The 21,317-nt window shown below is 48.6% G+C and overlaps 1 protein-coding gene and 1 long non-coding RNA gene across 2 annotated transcripts in view; one reads left to right on the top strand and one right to left on the bottom strand.

Annotated features, from left to right (window-relative positions):
• The window catches only part of LOC137570748 (uncharacterized), an 83,977-nt gene extending 75,756 nt beyond the window's left edge, over positions 1–8,221 (bottom strand). Inside the window, exon 1 of the long non-coding RNA XR_011031161.1 lies at positions 7,751–8,221. This is a non-coding gene — a long non-coding RNA (uncharacterized lncRNA). The remainder of the gene's footprint in view (positions 1–7,750) is intronic.
• Positions 8,222–13,346: 5,125 nt separating this feature from the next.
• SERINC1 (serine incorporator 1) overlaps positions 13,347–21,317 on the top strand; it is a 39,424-nt gene continuing 31,453 nt past the window's right edge. Inside the window, exons 1-3 of the mRNA XM_068231393.1 lie at positions 13,347–13,499; positions 16,082–16,243; positions 16,350–16,543. Coding sequence (XP_068087494.1) covers positions 13,461–13,499; positions 16,082–16,243; positions 16,350–16,543 — 395 coding nt within the window. The 5' untranslated portion in view covers positions 13,347–13,460. The remainder of the gene's footprint in view (positions 13,500–16,081; positions 16,244–16,349; positions 16,544–21,317) is intronic.

Below are 21,317 nucleotides of genomic sequence, written 5' to 3'. Positions count from 1 at the left end.
CCTTCCAGGAAATGCCGGCGGATTGCCCCCCGGGGCGATTTGGGGGCTCTGCAGCCCTCGTTTTGCGGCGGGGACACGTGAACTCCCTTATGCGGCCCAGCCTCATCCTGACTTTGCCTCCTGTGGCCCCCGGGTAAATTGAGTTTGAGACCCCTGCTAGAGGCTTCTGTGAGCAAATCCACTGTGAGCACAGTAAACATTTAAGATAAACATGATACAATCTTGATTGTATGTACAATCTGTAAAATAAAGTTAATGATTTCACGCTGGAAATCAAGGTAGTATGCTGCCACAACTCTCTAGTTTGACAAGGTAGAGAGACCTCGAAAGCTAATTATTCCTAAAAGGAAGAAAACGGTTCATTGTAACTTAACTATCCAAATCAACAATTTATAAAGGTAAGACAATGCAGTAGTGTATCACTTATTGAGGACATAGGGCTCGATTCACAAAAGGTTGCTAACTCAGTTAGCACGCCTAAAAGCTTTGGGCGTGCTAACTAGGGTGCTAAGCAGTTAGCATGCCCAAACCTTTTATTGATTGCGTGCAAAGTTTAGCGGTGCACGTGAAACGTCGCACCGGGTGTGATTAAACTGTTGCAATGGGTGCGCCTCAACCTTTGCACCGGGTGCGCCCAAAATGGCGCACCGTGCAACGTTTCGAGGGCACCTGGTGCAATGTTTTAGTCATACCCAATGCAACGTTTTAGTCCACCCGGTGCAACGTTTCGCGTGCAGCGCTATACTTTGCATGCGAAAATGTGCGCGTCTGAAAGGGCTTTAGGTGTGCTAAGGGGCTTTTAGGTGTGCTAACTAGGTTAGCACCCTTTTGTAAATCAAGACCATAGAGTTATAGCATAGATCAAAATAATCAGGCAACAAGGGCAAAACTGGAACAATTAAATTGTTAGTTTATTAGAAAAACTCTACACGCAAACTTGTATTGTTTAGCCGCTGTATGTGCGATTTACATGAAAATCTGTGTCTGTGTGTGGAGAAAATATTCATTTTAGGTTATTACAGGGAGATTACCCCCCCCCCCCCAGAAATTGGTTTATTCGCCAAGCACGACTGGGTCGTGGCCGGAATTGGGTTTGGCACTGGTAAACAGCTCATATGACAGTAAATATAGGAACATAAAGAGATACAGTCAAGAACATAACGTAAAAAGTAACAGATTTCAGTGATGTGTGGTCCTGGGGGCTGGTCCAAAAAGAAAAGCATCTGATCTAGACCACAGTACTATTTGGGAGCACTCGCCCCAGCTACAGTTCTGGGGGGAACCCACTGTATAGAGTTCAACAGGTTAACAGCGGAGGGGAAGAAGGAGTTCCTATGCCTAGTTGTCCTTGTGGGAATGGCCCTAAGTCTCCTTCTGGAAGGGAGTCTGTTAAAGAAGCGGTGGCCTGGATGTGAGGGATCGTTCGCAATCCTCTGTGCTCTTGATCGCAGTCTGGAGTAGTAGAGGTGGTCGAGTGGGGGGAGGGGTTTCACGATGATTCTCTCTGCTGACCTGATCACCCTCTGTAGCTTGTACTTGTCCCTGTTTGAGGAGCCAGCATACCATACCAGAATGGATGAGCAGATGACCGATTCTATGGTGGCAGTATAAAAGTTGGACAGAAGCTCCTCGGCCATAACAAACTTCCTCAGTTGGCGAAGGAAGAAAATTCTTTGCTGTGCCTTCCTCTGGGTGGTGGTAGTATGAGCCTTCCATCTCAGGTTGCTGGAGATGTGAGTACCTAGGAGGCGGACGTCGGCTACCCTTTCCACCTCAGTGCCATCGATGAAGATTGGACGTGGGGTAGGGGCATGCTTCCTGTAGTCTCTGATCATCTCAACGGTTTTGGACGTGTTAAGGACCAGCCTGTTTTCCTTGCAGCATAGGCATATTCTGTCCACCTCCTGGCGATAGGCTTGCCAGTCGTTCCTATTTATAAGACCAACGATGGTGGTGTCATCTGCAGATTTAATTACCTTGACCGAGTCGGCGGTGGATCTGCAGTTATTGGTGTAGATGGAAAACAGGATTGGGGACAGGACGCATCCATGTGGGGCACCTGTGTTGGTAACCCTTGGTTGAGAAAAAAATCTTACCCAGCTTGACAACTTGGGATCTGTTGGTCAGGAAGTCCATGATCCAATGTTGTAGGGTCGGATGGACCTCGAGAGCCGCCAGGTCATGCTGAAGGATTTGAGGGCAGATAGTATTGAACGCCGAGCTGAAGTCTAGTAGGAGAATTCTGGCGTACGAATCAGGTTTGTCCAGGTGATTGCTGATGAACTCAAGGCAGATGTTAACAGCATCATCAGTGGATCTGTTTGCCCTGTACGCAAACTGGAACGGATCCAGTCGGGGCATAGTGGATTGCTTGAGGTCAGACAGGACTACCCTTTCCAAGGTCTTCATGATGACAGAGGTAAGGGCCACAGGCCTGTAGTTGTTGAGGTCGGAGATACCTTGCTTTTTAGGGACTTTGGTCTCCTGAAGGGACCTGGCCTAGATGGAGGTGAGGACAGGAGCAAGCTGCTGCGAGCATGATTTAAGGCATGCCGGCGACACACCGTCCAGGCCAGGGGCTTTCCTGGGGTTCAGTGTAGCCAGATGATGATGTTGGACCTCAGCTTCACACACCCTCAGTGGGGGAGCACTCGCTCTTGGCTCTGAGACAGTGTTAGAGAGATGGGCAGGGAGTGTTGAGGGCCCTGCTGGAGCTGACTTGGTCTCGAACCTACAGTAGAACTCACTGAGCTCCTCGGCTAACTTGACGCTGGGTGTGGCATGTTGAGGAGGGGTCTTATAGTTGGTAGCAGTCTTGAGCCCCTTCCAAACAGCTTGTGGGTCGTTTGAGCTTAGATTGTGTCTCAACTTCTCAGAGTACTCCTTTTTAGTCACCCTAAGCTCTCTGTTGAGGTCGTTTCTTGCTGCTCTGTAGTTCTCCAGGTTACCAGACTTGTACGCCATTTCTTTGCGGTTCCTCAGTTGCCGTAGTTTGTTGGAGAACCACGGTTTGTTATTTGGCTAAGCTTTAAAGGTCTTGGATGAGACGCAGGAGTCTTTGCAGAATGCGATGTATGAGGAGACGTTGCTAGTCGCTGACATGCTAGTGAAGATCTATGTGTGGAAATAGATTGGAAACTTTTTGAAGCTGGTAGAGCTTCTAGAGGTGTTAGCACCCCTGGTGTTTTGGAGCCCGTCAGGCTGGTATGGGTCTGCCTAAATTAGTTTTGTCAATGTTAAAGGAAGATGGATGCATTGTTAATTAGCAGGGTGCTGAGTGCTTGATGCAAGATAGTGGAAACTTTGTATGAAAATGCTTACAGCTTGAAATTGGGCTAATCAAATCCCACAAAGGTGAAATTTGATTTGTACATTTTCAAGCTGCTCAAATTTGCATAGACAATTTGCATAATCCTGCATCAATGCTGAATTATCTGCATCTTACTGACCATGCCAGGATGTTGCATGTGAAGTGTAAACAATAGAAACCAAGCATAGTGAACAAGTAGCAATCTCACCTTGGAGTACTAGTGTCTCAGCTTCAGTATCTGGGTAGGGCACCATCTGCATGAAGTTTATTTGTTCTTCCAGTATTTGTGTTGCTTTCCTCCTGTCACTCCCATTTTTTCCCACATCTCAAACATATACAGGTAGGTTGTCTGATTTTCCCCTCATAATTGGCCCATGAGTACAGTGGAGATAGCTGACTATGGTAGGAAGAATGGATTGTGAGCTCCTTTGAGGGACAGTAAAGCCTCATTCACACAAGGCGTGTTTTTTTCACAGTGTGAAAACGCATTTGAACTGTCATTCTGTGTATTGTATGAAGTGTATTGTATGAAGTGCTGTGGAAAATGTCAGCACCATTTAAATCTATATAGTTTCCAAGCCGGCCACTGTGTGTCCTTCCATCCCACACACGTCCCCTCCTGCCCCCCTCTGATTGGCTGCTGCATTGTGCCCATCTGCCCTGAACACGCCCCCTCCTGGCCCCCTATGATTGGCAGTGATCCTGATTGGATAGCACATGCTCACGCTAAAGGAGGCCGCATGCACAATGCGTGATGGCGTGTGCAATGTCCAAAAGGATGTACATAACAAGATCTGGAAGAGGGATGTGCTGCTTAGGATGATGGCCCCTTATAAAATAATCTACATATTTGCCATTGAAAATAGTCAACGTACACTGCAACATTTATTGTACATACCTTCCAACCATCCAGATTTTCCTGCATTGTCCCGGGTTGGGAAGTATAGTTCCTGTGTCCTCTGGCAGCTCCCCCATGTTCCGCTGCAAGCCCACCAACCTGTGATACCCCTGCTCAGTCTATCCAGAGTGAATGGGCAGTGGTAGCCATGCTTCTCTCACCTCTCCCGGGCACTTTAATGTCTGTCCATCCTCTCACGCTCACCTCTTGCTCCAGTGCCTGGTTTTCCTCCTGTGTCACCTAAATACACACATCTTGAAGAGATCGAGATGAAGGTTAAAGAAGTGACAGGTGAGTGGTGAAAAGATGGATGCCCATAGGAGGAATGAGAGGCATGGTTACCACTGCACAGTCACTCTGCATACACTGAGCTTGGGAAGCACAGGACAGAAGGCCACAAACACCACCAGGGAGGGGAAAGCATTAGACTACCAGGGAAGCTACATTGGGGAGGGAAAGAGGAAACACTAGACATCAGAGAAGCTTTACTGGGGAGGAAGGAAGCACTACGCACCAGGGAAGCCATATGGGAGTGAAAAGGGGGAACCACTATACATCAGAGAACTGTATAGGGGAGGGAGGACCACTGGACACTAGGGAAGCTATATTGGGAAGGGGCGAGGGAAGCAATAGACACCAATGAGGCTATATTGGGGAGGGAAAGAAAGAGCGCTAGACTAAAGCTATATTGTGGAGGGAGGGGGTAGCACTAGTCACCAGGGAATTCAAATGCGTGGAGGGGGGAAAAACTAGATCACTAGAGAAGCTATACTGGGGAGAAAGGGGAGAAGACTAGGCACCAGGGAAGCCATATGGGGAGGGAAGGGGGAACCATTATACATCAGAGAACTTTGCAGGGGTGGGAGGGAGGACCACTAGACACCAGGGAACAGTATTTGGAGGGGGTATGAAAAAAGACTATACACCAGAGAACTGTAGAGTGCAATGGGGGAAAGCCACATGCAAAATTGGTGTGTGACTTAAGGTATGGCAGGGGCGATTCTAAAGGTGACTATTAACGATGCAATTCTCTGGATGATTGTTTCATCTGATTATGTAGCCCAACTGGCCCCAGTGCCTCTTATCTTTTCATCAGAACATGCCCCCAAGTTGAGGATAACTTACTAAACCCACTCAGACTGAAGGGTGCCCTATGGGCCTCTAATACAGGCCTATCAGCTGTACAATCAGCCTCTCCTATCAGCATGGTGGCGTAGTGGATAGCACTCTCGCCTTGCAGTGCTGGGGCCCCAATTCGAGTCCCAGCCAGGGCACTATCTGCACTGAGTTTTATGTTCTCACGTGTCTGCATGGGTTTCCTATGGGCATTCCGGTCTCCTCCCACATCCCAAAAACATACAGATAAGTTAATTGGCTTCCTCATAAAATTGGCCCCAGACTACAATGGACATATGACTATGGTAAGGATTAAATTGTAAGCTCCTCCGAGGGACAGTTAGAGACAAGAATATATATATTCTGTAAAGCGCTGCAAAAGATGACAGCGCTATATAAATACTAAATAATATTAATAATTAATCTGATCAAATTGTATAGCAGCTTTCTTTCCGTCAGTGGGCCCGAATGATCGAATTAGATGATCGATCATCCAGAGAATTGTATCGTTAATGGCCACTTTTAGTGTCTCTTTTCCTGATTTCAAAATTTGAAGTATGTTGTGTATTATATGGGTGCTTTGATATAAGTAAAAGACAGTCAATTTGTGGAACTTACCGTACAGAGAACATATCATCCACAAGTTTTCAATTTAGAAAGTGTGGTTCAGAGAATTTTCAATGGAGCTAAACTACATGGTACAACCTTTTTTCAGGCTCTAAGTAGATCATCAGTAGGCATCAGGGGAGGACTGAGATCTTTTGGCCTGGGGGGAAAACACAAACTAGAGGCCCGTTTTCATGGCAGCCCCAGCCCAAATGATGTCACACACACAACCCACGTGCTATATGCCGGAAATAAAGCAAGGACACTTGAGGGCCAGCGTGACAGATAAAGTATGAATGTACAGGCTTCGGGGGTCACATAATACATTTGAAGGAATGGACGGGGGTTTCTGTCATGTCCGTCATTCGGGATTATCGCACACTGTTACTGCCGCGCACCCAATCAACCACATTGGCCCAAATTTTCCCAGCATCTCAGATGGATACATTCAACCAATTTCTGCCCAAAATCAGTCAAATCGTCAATTTGGCATGCTTGTGGTGGAACCGATTTTCATCCGATTCGATAATTATCAAACGGGTTGGTCAATCGGCTGCCAAGCTGACAGATGTATGGCCACCTTAATTCCCCTTTGCTCATCCCCCCCCCCCCCCCAACACACACACACTTATGTCCTCCCCTCCGCCACCATCTCTACTTATCCCTCAAACATACCCCTCTTCCATCTCTGATACCCCCCTCCCCCTTTACTGGACCTCCATCTCCCTCATTCAGGCAACACATCTTTACTAACCTCCCTCCTTGCACAACGATCTCTTCACTGCCAATTCCAGAAGTCTTGGTACCCCACCTCCTAAAAAAACATCTATGCCTTGCTTACCTACTTTTTATTGTTGGTCCGTCACAGTGCATCACTGTCTGCCCACGACCCACTTCACTATAGTATGACACCCTACAGGTCACATACATACTCACTACTGATAGTGAAGTCTTTCTAGTGGCCTCTTTAAGCCCCGTCTACACTATGAGACATTGCAGCGATTCGGCGGCTCGATTAGCCGCCGGATCGCCTCTTCCGCGTGCCCACCTCGCCGCGCGTGCGCCGCATTCGATTCCCCGCTCGTCCCCGCCGGTGCCGCTTACCTTCCGCTCGATTCCCTGCCATTGTCCCCTCGCGGGGAGCGAGCAGGGAATCGGTGGTGCGGAGATCCGTCCTGTCGGATCTTATCAATCGAGCCGCTGATAAGGAGCATCGCGGCCGCATCTACTCGTGTAGATGCGGCTTTAGACCTCAGCTCATCCATTTTCAGAGTCAGGCTAAATGTGGTCTCCAGACTGTAGGCAGCGTCTCTGTCCTCCTCAGGTGCAGGCACTGTCTGGCAGCCAGCAAGGATCCTGCTCTCCTCCAATCCAGCCTCGCTCAAGTCTCTCACAGCACAGCCTATCAGAAAGCTCCAATAAAGGTGGCGGAGTAGTCAGGCTAGTGCACCACGGCGGCAGACAGAGCCAGCTGTGTGTATGCTGGGGGCCGCCATAAAAAATTTCTATGCCCCATATTCGACAAACCTACATGGCCCCCTCTACCCCTAATATCAATCTGCTGAAAAAAGCTTTTTGAACAAACAATTGCAGCGTTTCTCACAGAATGCACCACCAAACAACAGTAGGCAGAGTACCCCCTTAAATGCTCATTATTCCCTGGTGGTCTAGTGCCCCTGACCACAGCATTCCCTGGTAGTCCAGTGGTCCCCCCTCTTCCCGTATAGTATTCCATGGCGGTCTAATGATCTCCCAATCCCCATATAACTTTTCCTGGTGATGCATATAGGTAGAAAAAAACGTTTTGTAAAAAATGATACCTTTTAATGGCTAACTAATAGAGTTAAATGATGCAAGCTTTCTGGGATCTAGTCCCCTTCTTCAGGCATATTTCCAGATGTTAGCTGAAGTAAAACACTGATGCAGATAAATGGTGAACACGAAGATGACAGTTGTGCTGGTTACTGTTTATCCATTAGGTGTCAGGTGATCAGCAGGCTGTAGCCAGTGAGTCAGTGCAACCATACATGAAATCCAGCAGGTTTCTGAAGATCATGAAGCCAAATCAATCATGTTACATAAGGTGTCATGAATCCTGTTCCTCAATTTAAACCTTCTGTTAATGTCTTGAACATTTTCATAAATTTGTACTCAGAAATTTTTCTTGATTGATCATTTTTGAAGTTACCCTTAAGAACAAGTACTTTTAGATCTTGCATGCTGTGTCCTGGTTCACAGAAGTGTTGGCCCACTGGTGTGTCCATTTTACCTTCATTGATTTTAAAGCGGTGATGGTTCATTCTTGTTTTTGTCCCGTTTCTCCTATATAGATTCCTCTTGAAGGGCATTTCATGCAGCGTATCATGTATACAACATTGGATGACTCGCAGGAAAATTGGTCTTGTATTTGATGATATTTCTGTGAGTTTATTTGTATTTGGCTTGTGCAGCTCAAGATATAAGGGCAGGTCTCACACCTTGTGTTATTGCAGGGTAATGTGCCTGGAGTTTCTGGTGTAGATAATGCACTTCTGATAATCATTTGTCTCAAATTGGGAGGATGTCTGAAAGCAAGCAGTGGTAAATCAGGAAAAACATCCTTCAGGCGTTTGTCTTTATGGAGTATCGGTTGTAGGGCTTTCGATATCTTCCTCAGTGTCTTTAATTTTGGGTTGTAGGTTGCCACAATTGGGATTCTGTTGTTTTCAGTCTTTGGGTGTACTTCAACAGTTCCTCTCTTGATTTTAAAGTTGCTCTGTGTATTTGATCATCAACGATTTGTGGATGATATCCCTGATCTATGAATATTTTACGTAGTGACATAAGTTGTCTGTCTCTGTCCTCTGAATTAGAACATATTCGGTTATACCTCAGAGCCTGGCTGTAAACAATAGATTTTTTGGTTTGTTCCGGGTGGAAACTCTTCCATTTTAGGTAAATATGGCGGTCAGTTGGTTTACGGTATATGGATGTTTGTAAAATTCTATCTTGTATATTAATTGTGGTATCCAGGAAACTGACATGGGAGGTTGAAAAGCTGAGCATTAACTTGATGTTCTTGTGGTACTCTGAGAAGTTTTTGTGGAATCTGATTAATTCTTCCTGTGATGCTGTCCAGATTAGTAGGATATCGTCTATAAATCTGAAGTAAGCCCATGGTCCCTCAAACCCCCTAACAATATTCTCTGGTGGTCTTGTGGTACACCCACATGGCTCTTCCTGGTAGTCCCCCCAAATCCCTCACAACATTCCCTGGTGGTGGTCTAATGTTCCTCCCTTACCCACAAAGCTTTCCTTTTCCTAATGGTCTTGTGGTCCCCCAGTAGGTCTGAGCTACGTGCTGTACTAGGTTTTGAGATAAGACCCTCACCTCCTCTACTGCTGGATGTCTCATCCATCCTCTGATTCAAATGGCCACTCTCTGCCTGCCTTGATTTCCTGCAGGAGAAATGGGCAGTAGACATATGGTGGCCACTGCAGAGGACGGACAGGACCAGGGGCGCCTCCAGCGTACAAGTGAGGCATGCCCCCACTTTGGAGGGGGGCCTTGCTTTCCGCTGGCGGCCTGTTTTGTGCTCCACGCGGTCCCCGGTACTTACATGCCACCGTTCCAATGGTGACTCCTCTCATCACCCTCTCCTCACTGTCTCCTGTCGCTGGGTCTGGCTGACTCCATGGATACCCTGCGGCACCTCTCATGACATCAGAGGTACCTGCCAGAAGTAACCACAGTGGTAGGAGCGAAGCCAGGCCCGGTAACAGGAGAGAGCAAGGAGAGCACGGTGAGAGGAGTCGCCGATGGAACGCTGGCATGCAAGTTTCTAAGGGCGGCCTTCACTTGGCTAACCTATACTGGAACACCACCTGTACCTGGCTACCTCTACAAGGCACCTATAGCTCAGTCAGGGGCAAGCCCAAGATTTTCAAGGGGAGGACAGGATCTGATGGTTATTTCCGACATATCCGATCTGCTCCCGATTGACAACGGGATCGATCAGGCGCAGTTTGGATACAGATAATAATGAGGACAGCTGACATTGGTAATGAAGGGGAAAGTGAAGCATTCACACAGCAGTGGCACAGGGCTGTGCTCATACCTGGCTCTGTGCTTTGTTAAGTTCCCCAGAGCTGTTCCATGCTCTGTACACACGCTGCTCCTACATCTAAAGTCAAATGTAGCAGGGAAAGAAAGGGGGAAATGCTGTGATCTGCAGGATGCCTGCAGATATTCAGGTGTCTCAACTTTCCTGTCCACAGACATGGCAATGGCCCTGGTCTGAGGGGGGATTCTGGGCAGCTGTAACCCCCCCTGAACTTACCTATGCTCGCTACTTATACTGGAGCTCCACCTGTACCTAGCTAACATATACTGGTGCTCCATCTGTACCTCGCTACTTATAATGGGCACCTATAGCTCATTACCGAGCACCACCTGTACCTGGCTAAACTTTACTGGGGCTCCACCTGTACCTGGCTACCTATATTTATAACACATTTATAATTCACTACATATACTGGGTCTTAACCTGTACCTGTCTAACTTATACTGGGGCACCATCTGTACCTGGCTACCTATACTGGTGCACCATCTGTACCTGGCTACCTATACTGGGGGACACCAGACTGTACCTGGCTACTTATACTGGGGCACCTATAGCTTTTTGCCTATACTGGGGGCACCTGTACCTGGCTAAACCTCCAAGAGAGACAGTTGGGATCTATGTTACTCTGCAAGCAGCCCTCCTGCAGTCTAAAGGTGCGTACACACATGCGACTATAGTCGTTTGTAACGATCGTTCCCCGATCTTTACCAACGACGATCGTTACAAAAAACGAACCACCGACTATTAAGGCAAACGACGAACGAGCCAAATCGCTACAAAAGAAAGTTCTGTCTCGGCGGATTTTAACCAACGACGATCGTTTGCAAAAGTAGTACATCGTTGGAAACGATCGTTCGTACTAGGCTTGACATGCGCATTTCACTATTTCTTCGTGAAACTTCTCTTTTTTATGCGCAGGCGCAATAGTTGCTTTTTGTGATGTAACGTTCGTTCTAACGATCAGATCGTTACACACCTTTTAAAACTAACTTTACTTAGGTCGTTCTTTCATCAATTAAAAGTTCGTTCGTCGTTCTTAAAGAACGATCGTTGTCGCATGTGTGTACGTAGCATAAGGACTGTAGAAAACTTTTCAACCTGTGTGCTAATTATCTAGCTGCCCACATGTAGTCTTTACAATGGTGAAAGAACAGAGAGCAGTTACTATCTATGGACCCTGCAGGAGGCAAGCCTGCATCCTGCAGTGTACATTTACCAGCCACCCCCACCCTTCCCGTTTCCCCTCTAATTGCTGACCTGGGCTTTACTGCTGTGTAGGCATGGACTGGCCAGGGAAAAGGGAGATTTCCCCTTAGGCCTCCTCATATAATGATGTATGGCCGGTGGCTGTGCAGTAGTGTTGTCCGGATCATGAACGATTCGGATCTTTGATCCGAATCTATTTTATGAGTCGATCATCCGAATCATCAAAATGAACGATTCGGATCGCAAAAGGGGCGGGGCCAGGAGCGACACGCCCCCTCTCAGCGGGCAGCGGGGTCCTGGAAGCAGGGATCGCTCTGTTGGATGGGAGGCAGCCTTGCAGGGAGACAGGTAGATGAGAGAGAGGGGACATGGGTGCCACTGCCAGATATGTGTAGAGCACACATACTGGCTGCAATGTGCTGCCCATTATAGGCTGGCTGTTCAGTAGTGCTGCACAGTGATCACATTGGAAACTTTTGCCTCAGCACAGCTCAGTAACTTTGCAGGCACTGTGATTGAAAGGCAATATAATCCTCCTGCACTCGGCACTAAACAGCTGCACTTATCTTCTGGGAATGCTTTCTTTCACTGTGCGACCTTTTCTTTCAAAGTGTACAGATGAACATATAGGTGAAATATATGTAAAGCATATGACTTCAGCATGTGGGTATTACGTGCAAACATTTCTGCTCTCTGCTCGTCCCTCCTCCCTTCTCTGTCCACTCCCTGCCCTCTGTCCATCTTCTCCCCTTCTCTGTCTGTCCACCCCCCTCTCCTTCTCCTGTCCACAGACCTGTCCTGCTGTTCATTTCACCCCCGAATGATTCCGGTAGTAAAATGATCTGAGATTCGGATCAAAGATCCGGATCTCTTCAATGATCCGATTCGAATCATCCGGATCATTGAAAAGATCCGAACTTCCCATCTCTACTGTGCAGTGCCTGGTGCTTTCTGATTTTTGTATAAGGCCATGTGAACCACTAGGCTGGCTGAGGGAAATAAAAGTGCTATAAGCACTGGCAAGCTGGTAAATGCACACAGCATGATGCAGAGCAGAGGCTTGCCTCCTGTAGGGTCCATAGGTAAAAAAAACTGCTCTCATTATTGTAAAGACTGCATATGGGCATCGAGAAAAAGTATGAAAAGTTTTCCACAGTCCCTAGACTGCAGGAGGGCTGCTTGTAGAGACTTGTGTGAGAGACTGACAGGAACAGGAGTCACATTACAGGCAAGTCGCCTCTGAGTGATGTGCAGCACAGTGGTGTAGTTGTTAGCACTCTTGCCTTGCAGCGCTGGGTCCCTGGTTCGAATCTGAGCCAGGTCAAGGCATCTGCAAGGAGTTTGTAGGTTCTCCCCATGTCTGTGTGGATTTCCTCCGGGCACTCCGGTTTCCTCCCACATCCCCAAAACATACAGTTAGGTTAATTGGCTTCCCCCTAAAATTGGCCCTATACTATAAGACATGCACTACACGATACATACATAGACATACGATTATGGTAGGGATTAGATTGTGAGCCCCTGTGAGGGACAGTTAGTGACAAGACTATATTCTCTGTACAGCGCTGCATAAGATGTCAGCGCTATATAAATACTAAATAATAATAAAATGTGGGACTGTAATACAGATAAGCTCTCTGTTCCATCTCAGGTTATTCTCAGTCTCTCTCCACTCCTCTTCTCTCCCTCATTCATCTAATCTGATCAGAGAGGGATCTATAGCCTGCCCACACACTGCCCACTGGTTTCCAAAAGATTTGACCTGGCCTGATAGGCATAGAAACTGAACACTATATATTATACACTCCTAAATTAAAAATTATAATAATCAGCATACAGCCATTCGATAGCATTACAGTGTAAAACTGGATACATCTATTGACGCCATTAACAAGTCTGCTGCCATGATGTCACTGCATAACAAAACAATAACATGTGACTTTTCCTCTGCAATACACAAGAGAGCCCTGTCTCTTTACTGATAGCAGTCTCCAGTATGGAAGCCATGATTCTGTGGCCGGCTATAGAATATGGACAGCTTCTGTCCTCTGAAAAATGGCCGACATGAAGGAAAGGTCTCCCTTGTTTCTCTTGCTTGGCTAGTGAGGCGGACCCCAGAGACGGAAGTGACAGCCACTCAGCCAGTGCTGCTCGTCTGCTTTGTAAACAGGGAGATTGTAGGAAGGCTCCATTTTTATTGTGCGACGATCGTGAGAGAGCCATGGGGGGAGTCCTCGGCCTGTGCACGGCTGCGAGCTGGGTAATTACTGCTGGGGATTGCGGGGGAGCTGGGTGTAGTAGATTAATGTATGCTGTGCTGCCGGAGGCTGGGTGTCCTCCTTCCCTTCATGATGCAGCATCATGCCCCCACCCCTCACGTGTGCTTTACTGTTGTGTAGGCAAGGGCTGTCCGGGGAAGGGGGAGAATTCCCTTAGGCCTCCTCATATAATGATGTATGGCCGGTGGCTGTGCAGTGCCTGGTGTTTTCTGATTTTTGTATAAAGTGCTGTAAGCACTGGCAAGCTGGTAAATGCTCACAGCATGATGCAGAACAGAGGCTTGCCTCCTGTAGGTCCATAGCAAAACTCTGCTCTCATTATTGTAAGGACTGCATTAGGGCATCTAGATAAAGTATGAAAAGTTTTGCACAGTCCGTAGACTGCAGGAGGGCTGCTTGTAGAGACTTGTGTGAGAGACTGACAGGAACAGGCAAGTCGCCTAAGTGATGTGGGACTGCAATACAGATAACCTCTATGTTCCATCTCAGGTTATTCTCAGTCTCTCTCCACTCCTCTTCTCTCCTTCATTCATCTAATCTGAACACAGAGGGATCTATAGCCTGCCCACACACTGCCCACTGATTTCCAAACGATTGTAACATGAAATCTATTGGAAATAATTCTAGCACTGTGGTCCCCTCAAGTGTATATGTGCCTCCCTTCCCACTTTCCCGTGTGCAGTGTTGAAGGCTGTGTCATGTGGAACAGGCACTCACGGTGACACCAAACACCGGAGGACTTCAGTATTCACGCTGGCTCGACATGTAAGCCTTTATTGCTGGGGATACACGGTATGTTTCTGTACCGTGTATCGACCAGCTGATCCGGCCAGCTGATAATATTCAGCTGGCCCAATCAAGCCACTCGACCCCCGCCTGCTCGATTCCCGCCTGCGGACAATGGCAGGGAATCGAGCACTGATAAGGAGGCGCCGGCGGGGGCGAGCGGTAATCGATCCGCGGGGACGCAGCTGGGGTCGATCCGGCGGCTAATCGAGCCGCCGGTCGACCCGTGTATTCCCGGCATAAGACTTCACATAGGCAAGAGGGACAGGCACATATACTTGGTGGGGGGGGGGGGGCAGGGGCGTAGCAATAGGGGGTGCAAAGGTTGCGACTGCATCAGGGCCCTTGGGACAAAGGGGCCCCGAGGGGCCCTCCCTCAACTGCAGTATTAGCTCTCTATTGGTCTTGAGCTCATAATAATCACTTCTATAGATACTTTGAATAGTGATAATCATTAACAAACTGTTCCCCATCCCCTTCTTGCACCTCTGACAATGTAGTTGCCATTGGCAGGTTTTGGTGCTCCGTCTCAATTGTTATGTATAGAGTGCTTAAAAGGACCGGGCTTGTTTCTTCACATCTGTGCTGCGTGGGCTCTCCAGCCCACAGCACAGATCGTGTGGCAGCCAGGGCGACCAGACTTCTCCCCCCTACCTCTTTTTTTTTCCCCACTAGAGGGATGTCCTGCTGGGAGGGGGGGGTCTGATCGCCGCCGGCTATTTGTGGTTAGCGGGGGGGGGGGGTGTTCTGATTCCCAGCCTCAACTCCCTTTCCCTCCCTCCCCTCCTTCCCCTGGGTGGCACAGGATGGCGATGCGTCCTGCGCCGCCTCCTGATAGGCTTCAGCCTATCAGATGCCGGCGATCCCCGGCCAATCAGAGGCCGGGGATCGCCGATCTGCTTTACAGCGCTGCTGCGCAGCAGCGTGGTGTGATGTAAACAGCAGGGATTTCTTCCCCGCGTGTTTACATTTAGCCTGCGAGCCGCGATCGGAGGCTCGCAGGCTGTTCACGGAGATACCCTCTGTGAACTGACATGGAAAGGCCGCTCGGCCATTTCCATGGGAAACCACTTACGACCTGCCGCCGCCTATCGGCGTTAGGCGGTCATTAAGTGGTTAAATTAAGGGGCCCCAATGTAAAACTTGCATCGGGGCCCACAGCTCCTTAGCTACGCCAATGGCTGGGGGGTATATCAGTCATTAGGAAAGAAAGCTGTTACTGCGGCGCATCTGATTGAGCCCTTGTGACCGAGATTTTTCAGCATGCTCCCTTGGGAGGAAATCGACCAAAAGGTCAATTGGGTAGCCATGTTCAGGCATTGATTCTCCTCCAATCCCACTCAATCACCGGATTAATAGGCTGATCCGCCCGCAAAAAATCCCAGTAATGTGTGGGTACCTTTGCTGACCTTAAGCCTCATCTACACGGTACAATTTTCCGACAGATCGGCTCTATTAGACTGATCTATTAGATCATTTCCAACCGGTCCAATCGGATTACAATAGATTTTGGGTACTTATCAATGCAAAATCTATCGCACAATTGATCTGAAAGAATTTGGATATCTACACACGATGCAATTTCTTATCAGATCACCGGTCAAACTGTCGTAAAATTGTACCATGTAGATGAGGCAGATGCAGATAAGTTGCTCAGTCATATCCGTGTCTTGGCTGATGGGGGGAGGATTGGTGATTGTATTCTAGGCTGATTGCTATGTGATACGTTTATGTCCTATACTATGTTTATGAGTGTAATCTGTGCATTGCTCTTTAGATCCCCTGCCTCTGTGGCAGCGCACCATGCCTGCTGTGCCGGTGCTGTCCAAGTGGGAACAATTCCACAGTCACTCGGCTTATCTATGCATTCTTCCTACTACTTGGAGTTGGAGTTGCCTGTGTAATGTTGATGCCAGGAATGGAGGAACATCTCAAAAAGGTATGAAATCAGTAGCTTAAAACATAAGTAAATGTACACTTGCATACAGAGTGTTACTGTGAAAAGAGATTGATGCAGACACTACTCCTTATGTATTATGTTGCAGATTCCTGGCTTCTGTGAGGATGGAATGGGATCATCAATCCCTGGAGTGAGCGCACACATTAACTGTGATGTGCTGGTTGGATACAAAGCTGTATATCGAGTTTGCTTCGGAATGGCCATGTTTTTTCTCCTTTTTTCTCTTCTTATGATTAAAGTGAAGAGTAGCCAGGATCCTCGAGCTGCCGTGCACAATGGGTAAGCTATACAGTTAATATAATTGCAAGAAATTACTTTAAAGTCCTATTCCAGAATTGTAATAAAGAACCTTAAAGCGTACCGGAAGCAAAAATTGGATTAAAAACATAGATACTTACTTTAGTAGTGGGAAGCTTCTGGATAGTCCAGAGGCTTCTCAGATTCTCTTACACCCCATCGTTCCAGAGCTGGATCTCTAAACATTTTTGACAAGGGCGTGTTGAATATGTTTCTCTTCATCACGTTCCTGCCACGTATAAGCTTCTGCATAAGGGCATGCACAAGTTATGTCTGCGCATACCCAGTAGAACAAAGCCAATCATGTACTGCTTTTCCCTGCATGATTGGGGCAGCTGAGTTGCTACTGGAAACGTTAGAGGGGAAAGAGGTGGTCTTTACTGTAAAAAGCAGAAGCTAATTTGCGAGCCATAGTCAGAAATAATGTGCATGCGCAGCTGGTGTTATCTGGGTGCTGACATTCAATAAAAATGTATTGATTGTATGTAGTAAATAAGGGGCGATTCACACTTGAGATGTGCGCCGTTCATTTTGCATCTGCTTGCAGCAATCTGCTCCGCATCTGCCTGTCCGCTTCGATCGCAATCGCGACTTGCATGTCCCGGCGCCACTGGGTTTCTCGGTACACAGCCTGGAGGCCGGCAGGAGCTTGGGGCTTCCCGCAGGAGATAATAGACTTAATTTCCATAGTAATTAGGGAAAATTGTCATTGGTCCACCATGAATTGAGAATCCTTCCCGTTACACTTATCTGGGGCTTCCTCCAGCCCGTGGCAGGCAGGAGGTGCCCTCGCCGCGGCTTCGCAGGCTCCCGATCTCCTCCGGTGTAGTGTTGTCCGGATAATAAACGATTCGGATCTTTGATCCGAATCTCTTTTGTGAGTGGAATCATCCGGATCATCAAAATGAACGATTCGGTGCACAAAGGGGGTGGAGCCAGGAGCGGCATGCCCCCCCTCTCAGCGGGCAGGGGGGTCCTGGAAGCAGAGCAGAGATGGATCGCTCAGTTGGAGGGGAGCCAGTCTTGCAAGGACAGGTAGATGAGAGAGAGGACATGGGTGCCACTGCCAAATATGTGTAGAGCACATGTACTGGCAGGGACGGATCAAGACCAAGTTGCGCCTGGGGCAAGGTCAGGCTTTGGCGCCTAAACTGCCATTCATTTTGCCGCCTTTTTAAGAATTCAACAAACTGCCCCTTTGGGCAAGATACCCGCTTGCCCCCCCGCATAGTGAACAAATGGGAAACTTTTGGCTCAGAAGCATAGCTCAGTAACTTTGCAGACAGTGTGCTGGGCTAGAACGAAAGGGCAGGCACTGTGATTGCAGTGCAATATGATCCTCCTGCACTCTGCTCTAAACAGCTGCACTTGACTTCACCCTAAATTTATGATGAGTGTTCAGGTGAGAAAAGGACACATTGGGGAATGCTTTCTTTCACTGTGAGACATTTGCATTTAAAGTATACAGATGAACATATAGGTGAAATATATTTAAAGTGTATGATTGCAACATGTGGGTAATGTGTGCAAAAAAACATTTCTGCTCTCCCCACTTCGTTCCACCTCCTCTCTGTCCACTCCCTACCCTTCTCTGTCCACCATCTCCCCTTTTCTGTCTGTCCACCCCCTCACCTTCTCTGTCCACTGCAGGGAAAGTCCTGTCCTGCTAGTCATTTCACCCCCGAATGCTTCCCTCATAAAATGATTCAAAGATTCGGTTCAAAGATCCGGATCTTTTCAATGATCCGATTCGAATCATCCGAATCCTTGAAAAGATCCGGACTTCCCATCTCCGGTGGCGCACCCGACCTGGCCAGGCCGGCTGCCTGGTCGGGCTCTTCTGCGCTCCAATGTGCGTCTCACTGGTGCATGCTGACGCCATCGGACGTCCTCCGGGCTGTACGGCTCAGTAGTTCTGCGCCTGCGCAGTACAGCCCAGAGGACGTCCGATGGCGTCAGCGCGCACAAGTGAGACGCACATTGGAGCGCAGAAGAGCCCGACCTGGCAGCCGGGCCTGGCCAGGTCGGGTGCGCCACCGGAGGAGACCGGGAGCCTGCGGAGCTGCGGCGAGGGCACCTCCTGCCTGCCATGGGCTGGAGGAAGCCCCAGGTAAGTGGATTTGGATTTTTATTTTTTTCAGAGTCCCTGAACCTTCCCTTTAATTGCATACGTTTTCCTGGCTGTCCCAGGAAAATGTACCAAGTTCAGACTCTGCGCCCTGCTTAGCGCAATGTAGCAAACGGATCTGTTTTATTTTAACCACAGGAAGCAGATCCTATTTTTACTTTTCAATGTTTTTTTTTATTGAAATTTTTAAAGTACAGTAATAGATATACTTGTAGATTAACATGGCATTGGTTTGACAACTTAACAAACAGACAAACATGTACACTAGTAGTTCAACATAAATCAACATAAAACATGTTTTGTCTCCTATTTATTGTCCTGGTGTGTCACATCTTGTAATTGTTCGTTGAAGTAGGTTGGACACTGTAGGTTTAGGTTATGTGGAGCAGGTGTAGTTTCTTTCAATCTCATGCCTATTGCTAAATTAGGAGGCGGTACATATATGAAAGGTTGTAGAGGGTTTGTCTAAGCTTTAGTTTGAGGTCCTCTTCTCTCAATACATTGATGGATACCTATTTGGAGACCAGGGGCGTAGGGCCTGTGGTCGCAACGGTCGCCTCGGCGACCGGGCCCGGCTCCTGAAGAGGCGGGGGAGGGGCCCGGGGGGCCCATGTCCGTTTGGACTCGGAGATCCCTGCGTGCATTATTGGGAGGGGGGAGCTGCAGCCGTGGGGAGGGCAGCCCGACCTCTCCCCGCCCCCCCCCCCCCCTCAGATGCAGAGTGCGCGGCGCACGGAAGCGCTGTAGGCAGAACTCACCTGCCTGCGTTCCAAGCGCCGCTGGTCTCCTCCCGCTCTGCATAGATGCTGTTACACACTGCTTCCGGCTAAACAGGAAGCAGTGTGTAACAACATCTATACAGAGCGGGAGGAGACCAGCGGCGCAGGGACGGAGGTGAGTTCCGCCTACAGCGCTTCCGTGCGCTGCGCACTCTGCATCTGAGGGGGAGAGGAAGGGAGGGAGAGGGCAGCTAGCGACCTACCTACCTACCTAACCTACCCTGGGGGGCCAGCTACCTACCTAACCTATCCTGGGGGGCCAGCTACCTACCTAACCTATCCTGGGGGGCCAGCTACCTACCTAACCTATCCTGGGGGGCCAGCTACCTACCTAACCTATCCTGGGGGGCCAGCTACCTACCTAACCTATCCTGGGGGGCCAGCTACCTACCTAACCTATCCTGGGGGGCCAGCTACCTACCTAACCTATCCTGGGGGGCCAGCTACCTAACCTATCCTGGGGGGGCAGCTACCTACTTAACCTATCCTGGGGGGGCAGCTACCTACTTAACCTATCCTGGGGGGCCAGCTACCTACCTAACCTATCCTGGGGGGGCCAGCTACCTACCTAACCTATCCTAGGGGGCCAGCTACCTACCTAACCTATCCGGGGGGGCAGCTACCTACTCTAACCTATCCGGGGGGGCAGCTACCTACTCTAACCTATCCTGGGGGAAAGCTACCTAATCTATCCTGGGGGGCAGCTACCTAACCTATCCTGGGGGGCACCTACCTCATCTAACCTATACTGGGGGGCAGCTACCTAATCTAACCTATACTGGGGGGCACCTACCTATCTAACCTGGGGGCACTTAATTGTCTAACCTGTATTCGGGGCACCTAGCTAGCCTATACAGGTGGCAACTATACTGGCTACCTATATTGGAGGCACCTACCTAACTAACCTATACTGGGGGCACCTACCTATCTAACCTATGCTGGGGGCAACTATTCTGGCTACCTATATTAGAGGCACCCACCTAGCTAACCTGTACTGGCGGCGCCTGCCTATCTAACCTATACTGGGGGCAACTATACTGGCTACCTATGCTGGAGGCACCTACCTGGCTAACCTATACCGGGGGCAACTATACTGGCGTACCTATGCCTGGCTACCTATACTGGGGGGACCTATAGCTGGCTATAGGGATTCGGATATGTGTGTGCGTCGGGTGTTGCCGGGGGAGGGGGGGCTGTTGTTGCCGTGGGGGGGCCCACATCCAGATTCCGCATCGGGGCCCAGAGGTTTGTAGCTACGCCACTGTTGGAGACACTGCCCGTTCTCACTCCTCGAGGCAAATTTCGTCCCTGAGTGGAGCGGGTAGTGATGTTCCTAGCCTGCACAATCAGTGGGATGGGGAAGGGGGGGGGAAGGAATAACTTAGAGCGGGTTTATTGTAAGCTCGTAATCTGGTTTTAGACCAGAGTGAATGATTATGTAGGTGGGTGGTCAACACTCTTTCCTCTGGGTTGTTTGAGTTTAGGTATTACTCTAGCGGTTTAGTTATGTTGTGTTATATTGTCCCAGTCAATTTTTAAATGATTAGTCGGGGAGCCTGGGCGTTCTCTTATTAGGAATAGTTTTTCCATCTGTAGATTAAATTCTACATAGGCTCGGAGTTGGGGTAGGTTAGGGGTATCAGTAGTTCCCCAGTTTGATAGTATCAGTTGTCTCATAGCACAGATTAAGTGAACTATTGCTGTTCGGTGTTCTTGTGGGGTGTCCTCGAGCCCAATCAGGAATAATCCAAGTTCTGGAGTTACCCTGAATTGGGCCTTTATATGTGTCGAAATTATTGTTGATAGTAGGTTCCAGCATGGTGTGATTATTGGGCATTCCCATAGAATA

Source organism: Hyperolius riggenbachi, chromosome 4 (genome assembly GCF_040937935.1).
Source record: "Hyperolius riggenbachi isolate aHypRig1 chromosome 4, aHypRig1.pri, whole genome shotgun sequence".
NCBI classification, from domain to species: Eukaryota; Metazoa; Chordata; class Amphibia; order Anura; family Hyperoliidae; genus Hyperolius; species Hyperolius riggenbachi.
This window is presented reverse-complemented; position numbering and strand designations above follow the sequence as displayed.